This window comes from Stegastes partitus, unplaced genomic scaffold, assembly GCF_000690725.1.
Source record: "Stegastes partitus isolate 25-593 unplaced genomic scaffold, Stegastes_partitus-1.0.2 Scaffold741, whole genome shotgun sequence".
NCBI classification, from domain to species: domain Eukaryota; kingdom Metazoa; phylum Chordata; class Actinopteri; family Pomacentridae; genus Stegastes; species Stegastes partitus.
In genome coordinates, this window is record NW_007578472.1 from 177706 (window position 1) to 188062 (window position 10357).

A 10357-nucleotide genomic window follows, 5' to 3' on the forward strand; every position below is an offset into this window, starting at 1 on the left:
CGTGATAATCCGATTAGGACCAATTAGGCGTGAGATTCTGCGACACTAGCTGAAAGCCTTAACACTCTGTAGACAGTTATACAGTTATAGAGACATCTGGACACTCCCAGAGAGAAACAGAGGGAGAGAGATGTGAGTGTGTGTGTGTGTGTGTGTGTGTGTGTGTGTGTGTGTGTGTGTGTGGGAGAGAGAAAGATGGGCGAGAGAGGGAGGAAGAGAGAGAGTGAGAGAGAGAGAGATCTGGACACTCCCAGACAGAGAGTCAGAGAGTCAGTGGAAGTGCAGCAGCCACTTCTCTCCAGAGCGCGAACTCACTCACATCAGCATCCTCACTGCAGGTAGGATGCTCCGTCTCTCTCTCTCTCTCTCTCCCTCTCATCAACTTAATCCCTCCACCTCTTTCTCAGGACGGTTTCACGTGTTTGTTTTATTATTATTTTTTACATCACAGATCCGAGTCACACCGTCGCTGCCGCAGCCGATCTTAATCTTTGGGTTTAAACTTTTGTCTGTGTTCCAGGTTTCAGCTTCGCAGCTCCGAGACGCGCCAGCATGTTCTACTTTCACTGTCCGCCTCAGCTGGACGGAGAGTGCTGTCGCTCCAACACATGTGAGTTTTCTGTCTTGGCTTTTATTTACACCCTCCTTTCCATTTGATTTAATTCAGTTTTCTGATTTCCTAAAGCTGAAAAGTTTGGTGATGTTTAGAGAGCGAGGTTTGTGCGCACCAAGTGTGTGTGTGTGTTGTTGTTGTTGGAGACCCGAGAACAGGCCTGACTGGATGTCTTCTTTTTTTTCTCCAAAGATATTTTACGATTATTTTTATTTTACAACTAAAATAATAGGCCTATAAAAGCAAAATTACCCTTTTGTAAATTAATAGCGCGTCACGCTGTAATCCACAGTCTTTAATCTACATAACAACACTATAAAAACAGACGTTTTCGCTTCTTGATCATTTTTTTAATTTATTTTTTTTACTTGACTGGGTTGGTTGATCAACGAACGCATCTCCACAAAAATTTCCATCAGTCTAAAGCAACGCGTGTTTTGCTTTTCCTATTAATTTACAAACTGGATGTACAGGCTTAAGTGTGCTCTTCCCTCTGTTGTGTCAGTCTGCTGGCAGTTTTTTGGTGAGGAGCGCTGGTGGTTTGGCCCCGGGGCAGAGGGGGCGTTTTGTCCCGGGCACAGATGTTGGGTGTCATGGCTCTTAGTCCGTCATGGTTCCCCTCAGACACCCAACATCAATGTTTCATGCAGCTAATGGAAACACAAAATGTGTCTCCCTTTGCCAGTGTTTAGATTTTTTACTGTTTTTAAAGACCTCCAAGAAATCCAAGTTTTCTTTTCACATTTATACTAAATATAAATTATTAACCTGAAATATTTTTTTTATAATCAGATCAAACAACCTCTCTATAATAAACTTCTTCTTTTCTTGTTGTTGTTTTTATTTTCCTTTTCAGTGAATTCAGGCGGCTTTGGCAGCCACGCCCCGACTGATTTTGATGATGGATTTCTACGTAGGAAACAGCGCAGAAACAGAACCACATTTACTTTGCAACAGGTAATTATTTTCCAGGACAACAATCATAAAAAACAAGGGGAACAAGAAATGGGCCTATCCTAAACTTCAGTGGAAGAAAAACACACGTGGGGAGCTGCTTTATTGAATAAAAAGTTGGCCAAGTTTTCAACATTTATCACCTTGGTCAGAGAGCTGTGCCTTTCAGATAGTAACTAAAAATAAAAGAAAGAAATTAAGGCCTGTGTCAGTAATTTGATATTAACCAAAAAGGCAATGCTTCAAATATATGACAATACAAATATAAGACTAGAAAATCTTCTCTTTAAAAAAAAATAAACAGTAGAAGGTTGTGCGTGGGCATGGATGAAAATTGCTCTCATTACGCACTGCAGGTAATTTGATATTAAACCAGTTTTGAGCTTTATTGTGGATTATTTTAATGTTTTTTCATCTAATAGTGTTAACATTAAGGGAAAGAAAGAAAGAAAGAAAGAAAGAAAGAAAGAAAGAAAGAAAGAAAGAAAGAAAGAAAGAAAGAGAAAGTCAGCAAATTGAAATACGCAAATAAATCAATCAATTGCAAATCATGTGGTGTTTCTTCGTGTCCATGCAGTTGGAGGCTTTGGAGGCTGTGTTCGCCCAGACTCACTACCCGGACGTGTTCACCCGGGAGGAGCTGGCCATGAAGATCAACCTGACCGAGGCCAGGGTGCAGGTAGGCTGCAGCGATGTATCGTGTCCTTCCATGGGCACGTTTGACCATGCAAGAGAGGGTAAATTAAGCCACTCTGTCATTCCGGCGATGCACTTTAATAACATCAACATAATGGTGAATATTAGATTAGCTTGATTAATCGGTCATTCATAATTAACCAGCGATAATGTTCTTCACTAATTTGTCCGCGTCTCAGAGGTAGGAATACATCATCCATGCAGATCCCTTTCGCGTTACGCACACAGAAAGCGATGTGTGTGTGTGTGTGTGTGTTTTTGTACTTAAAAAAAAAGAGGCAAAGTCTGTATCGCCTCAAAACTCTCTCTCTCTCTCTCTACCTCTCCGACACACACACACACACACTTACACACTTTTAAAAAACACACACGCACCTTAAATTTGGCAATTTATATTCCGCTCCTGCCCTGCACATATGCGCGGTTATAAACTTGGCCAGATGTAATTAAGTTATGTGTCCTGTATGTAATTTCCTGCATTCCAGATTTGCTTTTGGGTTTTGTTGTGCGCGCAGATCTAATTGTGGGAAATATAATAGTTTGCCTTTTGTTCCCCAGGGTCATCTTACTATCGCTTAAACCCAATGGCGGGGTTGATAATGGAATCCAGCGCTGTAAATTAGGGATTGTAAACAAATTATTCCCCTCCTAATCCGATTACCACATTCCTATTATTAAATCTGAACATGAATCCACCGCAGTATGCAGGGGATATTAAACTTACATTATTATTAGAAAATAAATTTCCTTTCTCTTGTAGTGTTGTTGCCCCCCTTTTTGTAAAGTGTCAATGGGCCTCCCCCGCATTAAGAGCACGCAGCAAATTGAGATTAATGGAGCAATTATAGCCCATTCAGAGATGGGTGTGTGTGGGGGGGCGCGACTTCTAGCTGGAAGGTGCAGGGGTGAGATAAGTCCATTGGTTGCATTGTTGTCCTGCCACCAAAATGTTGTCCTTTTCTTTATGCCGAATGAATGCATGTGTTTTGTTTGGCTGTTGACATCATTTATACCCCCGGTACAATAGGAGGAGATGCAGAGCACATGCACACCGACTCTAACCTCCATTCACACATCATGATTAATGCCTGCTAGAACCAAGTCCTAATCGAATCTGATGTTGTCAAACAATCACTAAATAGGGAAATAAACGACTTCATCATAGCTGCCTCTCTCTCGGGCAGCACAACTGTCAGTGGGAAGTCATTAAAATATGATAATGAAAAATTGCTCAATTAAATGTTGTTATAGGCAGTGACCTTCATTCGATTAAGATAGCAGAACTTGGCTATATGTTTCTCAGCTGTGTGGATGGTGAAGTTTTGGGGAGAAGTCAGGGACTGTGGGAAATTAGAGCGCTGGTGTGACAGATTCAAACACCTCTTGATATACATGACAGAAGCAGAGCATTTGCCACAAGACAGAAAACTCATGACAAGTTTTTGTCTGTGATGAGCCAAAAGAAAGAGCAGGCAAAATTAAAACTCGATAGGCAAAAAAAAAAATTGGCAAGGATACACAGCAGCATTCAGTGAATCTGAATAAATTGATTAAAGCTGCTTGTATGTCAGTTTTAATTAAGTGATTTCATTCATTTGTTTTGCTTTTTGTCATCTGTTTTTTTTCTTTTTTTTCAAATGCAGGTTTGGTTTCAGAACCGCAGAGCAAAGTGGAGGAAGACGGAGCGAGGGAGCTCAGACCCGGAAGGAGGCAAAGACCAGATGAGTGAGGGGACTCCTCCATCTCGCAGCATCAACTCTCAGTCTCCGGTGGACCAGGGCAGAAAACAGAAAGAACCGCTGGAGATGCAGCAAAGGTGAGAAAAGACAGACAGATGATTGCTGTAGCTGCTGCTGACAGGGGGAGTTTGTGAAAGGAGGATTGCTGGTCCTGATTTGCAGACTGGTAAACCTGCGTGATGGAAATAAATAAAAAGCCTCTGATAACCATCTCGGTGACATCTGCAGATTACGCTGTTTCCTTAACGAGCTCTTTCAGTTAATTTGATTGTAAAGCATTCAAAGCGTATCAGAAAATAGTTGTCGATACGTCTAGATACGCATGTGTATTAATAAAATGAATTGTCAGATTTTCACTCATTAATTAGATATTGTATGTTTGTTTTTTGCAGTATCAACAGGACAGTGGGTCCTGGTGGTCCATTCTTCCCTTCTTGTATACCAGGAACACTCCTCAACTCTGCCACCTACGCCCAGGCCCTCTCACAGGTCGCCACACTGAAAGGTAAATATTACTCTCATTAACTGGTAAATAGAGATGGTTCATATGATGTGAGTTTGTGCGGCTGCTACCTTCGCCAGTTCTCTGATGTAAAATACATTTTTTATGCTTTACCTTCCTGGTAAACTAAAGGTGACAAAGATCTGGTTTACAGTATTCTCACCACACATCCAACTTTTGTTATTCCTCAGGTAACGGTTTGTGCTCCTGCTGTGTTTCTGACCCCATGGGCCTGTCCTTCCTGCCACCCTACGGTTGTCAGGGCAACCGCACAGCCAGCGTGGCCGCCCTGCGCATGAAGGCCCGCGAGCACTCGGAGGCTGTGCTGCAGTCTGCCAACCTGCTCGGTGCAGCAACCGGATCCGGTGCCGGCGTGGGAGTCCTGTCTGGAGTCGGCGTGAGCGCGGCCGGGGTGGTGAGGCCCGCGGTGGGTCCCGCCATCGAGGTGCCCGGCGCTGTTGGAAGAGGAGGAGACAGTCCCAGTTCGGCCACCAAGGTCCCAGTTCTGGGCAGCAGTCCTGACAAACACCCTCACTGCTCCAAGGAACCGATGGACAAAAAGTGAGACGCTGGACACAAATGCGGATGTACTGATACTCTAAATCTGTGTGATCGTGCCTGTTATTACCACTCTACACTGCTCCTATGAGCAACTAAGCACAACTACTGGCTGACTCCAGAAACAGCCTGGAACAGACTGAAATCACAATGTATGGATGCAAACATTAAAATATTTATTTGACAGTAAATTATCTTTGTGAGAAATGCTCAATAACTGGGGCCTTGTTACCCCCCCATAAAAGCACAACTGTGGTTTTGGATCTATATCTGTCTTCATGCACTCTTGGACTCTATTTGATGGACTAACATAGGTACAACGTGTGTGCAACAAAGACGTATTTGATAATGTGAATTTAAGTAATCCTGATTCAGCTCCTCTTGTTTTCATAAAGGGGACAGATGCTTACGTTGTGAATGTTACTGCATGTAAACTGTAAGTGTAGAATCGATGGCAGGACGGCGGGGATTTTTGCAGGATTTTGGCAATATGATGTTTTTGCCATCAGGTCAGTAATGGGCTCAAACAATCGTCTCTCATTCTATTGATTTTAAAGTGAAAGTGCACTTTAATATTAATCAGCCATTTTCAGTGTAAATGTGTACATGTGCCAGAATACAGTATGTCCATGTGTGAACCCCAGGCAGGCCGAAGCAGACTCAGTGACGGAGCGGCAGTTGTCCCTTCCACTCTGTTAGCACATCTGTAGCGCCAGCAGACAGGGAACACACCAGTCCTGTTGTGACATGTTCTTTAAAACAATTAAAGATGTAGTCGCTCATGTTCCTCTCCTGTTGCCTCTCGCTCCAGCCATCTGTTCTGTTACATTATTTATCAGCTTCCCTTAAAGCCGGGAGAGGAGAGCAATCTTGACTCTTATTATTTATTTACTTTTAGGAGCGCTCACCCTCTCTCCTCCTCTCTACGAGTATTTTTTAATAAACCTCATTAAATGTGATATATGCTATTTATTAATGTTGAATTTACATTTTTTTCTAAAATCATCTCTCATCACCTCAGGGCTCTTCACAACGCAGTTTTATCACGGGCAATATAGTCGTTGATTCATTATTCCTAAAGATCTCTCCTCACTAGAATGACTCTTGAATAAAGGATCAGCTGATCAGATTGAGAATACTTAACCGCAGAGCACACAACCAGTAGTTGGGCTGATTCAATTTGCGTCCTTGAGGATTTTCAGGAAATTACTTTTGATAGTCAATAACACAATTAAGTAAACTACACACACATTATCATGAATAATTGATAAGAAATTATGTATTACCATGAAGTACTGGTTCAATAATTGATGAGGCGACACCCTGGTGACACAGAAGAGGGAGATAATGTCAGAAGTCGTGCCAGGTTGTACACAGAGTACACAGCACTCACATCCTCTTTTTTTTTCTCTCTTTTTTTTAAAAACACCATTGTGTGCGCATGTTGTAAATATCTTACATCTATACCAATAAAGTGATGCTTTTACGGACTGTGAGTTTAAGACTTCTTCAGATTTGGCAGGATTTATATTTTATTTGAGCGCCATATTTCATTGCAAAACACACATAATTTATTCACACATTTGAGACAAAATGTCAAAATTCAGAAATGACAAAGTTTCAAAATTAGATGCTTATTTTAAGGTTTTTTTTTTAGTCTCATAACACTGCACAGGCCTGGTATGTAGCAGGTACTCTGCTGGATCTATTCATACCCTAAATAATATTACTCAAAACATCATGTCCTAATAAAATGATTTCTGCTTTAAGTGCATGAGAGAGCTCCAGAGCAAAGATGTTGAGCCCAGTGACATGGCAGCTAATGATAACACAATATCCTTATACAAATCATCTCCTTCTCCAAAATGTACCAGTTTGGACAACGGAATCCAGCCAACTCATACAAAAGGCGTGAAAAACACATTCAATCTCCCCAAAATTGAATACAGTAGTTGTGGAATTTAATCATTAGCCAAAACAAAGGATGCTGAAGTTATAATGACTCCGATCATCATTAAGTTCTGCATGGTGCCCATAATTCACTGCTTTAATATTTCATAAACAAGTCAAGTTGGTGTTGACATTCAGCTGTGCATGTGGCATCATTGATAATTTTCTGTCACCTAAAAAAAGTCCCGAGGCGGTTTTGTGGAGCATTGTTATATCAAATTAGCTGGAGAGCGGCCAGAAAAGCAGACAAACATGGTGAATATGGGGGACAGCAGTTGAACTCTGTTCTTACAGTGCAGTTAATGGGCTTCTTTTGTTGCAGTAATGAAATATTTTTGCAGGGATGTGGGGAAATATGTCCTGAAACAGGGAGACGTTGTGCACATGAACCCATCCACAAACACACACAGACAATGTAAGACACAGACAGAGACAGTACGCTCAAGAAAGACTCGGCCATACATACAATTCTTTCGCTTGACATTAGGTGCAACACCCAAATTTTACTATTTGCAGACCCAGCTTCCAAAGTCATAAAGTGCATTCAGGCCTGGTCCACTGAAGGGCCGAAACACTCAAGTATCAACTCTGCTTTTAATTCCTGCAACAGAGCTGATCAATAACCCAATCAATTAGAATCAATTAAGCTCATCTCTGAATGGAGATTATACAAACAAAGCATATCTTAATGCAGCAAGTAATGTGCCTGTCTGCTGTCTGCCACATAACCACAGCTCTGCTGCTCCTTACTCAGCACAGGGAAGAGCATCCTCAGCGTTTGTGATCAATGACTACAGTCCTCAGTAGTGTCACAATAAAACTATGTTGAAACAAAGTTGAAGAGTTGCATTGTGCAAAAACCTGAGAGGTATGTATCAAAAAAATCAAAATTGCTGTACAGCGCAAGTGGGACCGGATGACTGTTCTTAGTTTGTCCACTAGAGGGGCTCAGTGAGCAGGAAACTTGTCCACACTCTCCAGGAGGGGCTTCATTTCAAACCTCACTGGAGGAATTGAGCATTTGGATAAACATGCACTGATTATTTTTGCTTTATTTAGTTTTTGCAAATGCCGTTTATCAATCAAAAACATTTTTAGGAATTGCTCAGTACCGAAAGCCCCCCAAAATAGGTAGCAAAACAAGACAATACAGCAGCAAGTTGCAAATTCTGCAAACTGATTATCTGATCTACATGGAAGAAATCTAGAGCTGGATGTTAGTGATTGACGGGAGTCCAGCGTGGAGAGGAAAATGGTGGATAAGAAGGGTGTGTGTGTGTGGGTGGAGGTTGTTTAGAAGGGAGGGAAAAGATCAGTTAAAAAACAGATTACCTCAGCCTTTCCTAAAGTTTAGTGAGCTGCATGTAAAACCATCTGTGTGTGTGTGTGTGTGTGCGCGTTAGTGTGGGCATGTGTGGAGGAGTACGTCTCCATTAAGGCCCATGTGTGTGTGTCCATCATCCCGCCAGGCCAACCCTGCACCCGCCAAGAATCCCAGGAAACTATCTGCTGCAGCAATCTCCTATTATAGCAGCGGGCCGCAGGAGGGGAGGGAGATGGAGGGGGGGCAGGGAAGGGGGAGGTACAGTTCCTCCCCTTCCTTTGCCTCATGGCCTTTTCTGCTTGGGGGGCGAGTGAGGCTGTAGTCAGGGAGATTAGACATCCATGGCTTCATGAAGTTAAATTCATGTTGAAGCGAACCTCTCGGATATGTCGCATTAGATGAAAAGTTTAACACACGACAACGCTGCTGAAACACTTTGGTCTCACAGTCAACACAAAGCTTCATTCAAGACCATTGTGATGTTGTGGGTGGTGACCAAGAGCCACTTGTTGACACTCCTTATAGTCCTTGTCAGCTCTGTTCGGCAAAGAGGGTGGCACTCCAGCGTGAGGCAATTGAGTTATTTATGTCTCTCAGAAGGGCACCCAAACTACGCTTACCCCCACCTCCCCCCCCACCCACCCACTCATCCACCCACCCTCCAACACCCACAATAATAACACATCTTCAGGAAATTAGATTTTTCTCCTGCTTCAGACACCACAGCCCTCCTCACCCAGCTGCAACATTTCCCCAGTTCACAGACGCTTAGCTGTAGCTGCTAATGCCCAACAGTAGCCGTCCAGATTTATAAATAGTTGCGAGGCTGTTTGTTTCATCCATCTGACACTCGACACCAAAGGATCTCGCAGACCCGCATGCTAGCTCGAGCCCTCACTCTGTCCCCCATGGTGGACACTCTCTCTGGGACAACTCCTCTATTTCTGTCTGGTCTCCAGCCCCGAGTCCTGCCGTCCGCCGCTGGTCAGAGACTCAAAGACCTGACTGTGGACTATGTAGAGGTTATTGCTTTGGACTGCTGTCAATAGAAGGAGCCGGAGCTGCCAGAGAGGGCTTGTGTGAGGTGACAGCGTAGGATCAGATCAGCAAGGCCTTTTTGAGGAGACGGAGCCTTCTGAGGAGTTTACAATAAAAATCATGGATTATAAAACTGGAAGGTAAGATGAGAGCTTGTTGTACATTCTTGCACATATTCTAAGAGGAAAACTTTCAAATAATACATGAAAAAACAGCAGATATACTTCTATACAAGCATGCAGTTTCGTGGAGTTTAATTTTAATAGTGGGAATTTTCTTACAGATAAATTAACGCAAAAAAATATGCCAAGATTCTCTGCTTTCATCTCCAAAACAAAACTCACATTCACTCACTGAAGGCGCTGTGCAGTGTTTAACTCCAGTGATAGAATTTTATTTTATTGCACTGACAGTCGTTGACATTTACAGACATTTCGAAGTATCATTTCTGCTTTCAGAAGTGACAGATATGCTGCTGTTAAGTCTTCCTTTGGACCTGAGTCCCTCTGAATATGAGTCCACTTCGGTGTCAGGTTTTAGAGTTGGAGGCCCGTCACTGGACAAAAATAAACCAGTCACATGCAAGAATGAACAGAAATCACCGTGACAGTTTGACATGGGATTATTATTGCAGAAAGGGGACTCTAATTAGGGACAGCTACCACAACTGTGGATGTTTTTATTGCTTATTTCTGATCTATGTACGTTCTTTATTCTCTGTTAAGTTGAATATGTTGTTCAGGTTAGAAATAGAGGGATACATAACTTAAAAGACAGAGTTCAACGACTTCTCTTAAAGCTTCTTACAATGAATTAAAAGAAGACGGTGCAATGAGCGTAATGGCAATGTAAAGTCCTTTTCAAAGTTGCTGTTATTTTCTGCTTAAGGAGAAAAGTGTTGCATGACATTTTTGAACCTTTTATTTCTGCACCACTGAGCTTTGTTAGATGCTGACTTTTGTGCAGCAGTGTGGTGCAGAGCT

The 10357-nt window shown here is 42.4% G+C and overlaps 1 protein-coding gene across 1 annotated transcript; it reads left to right on the top strand.

The window, feature by feature from the left end:
* Positions 1 to 552: 552 nt before the first annotated feature.
* Positions 553 to 5069, top strand: drgx (dorsal root ganglia homeobox). Its single transcript, XM_008291386.1, has 6 exons — positions 553 to 610; positions 1470 to 1570; positions 2145 to 2246; positions 3907 to 4079; positions 4395 to 4507; positions 4696 to 5069. Exons 1-6 carry the CDS (start codon positions 553 to 555, stop codon positions 5067 to 5069), a joined length of 921 nt encoding a protein of 306 aa, XP_008289608.1.
* Positions 5070 to 10357: the final 5288 nt, after the last annotated feature.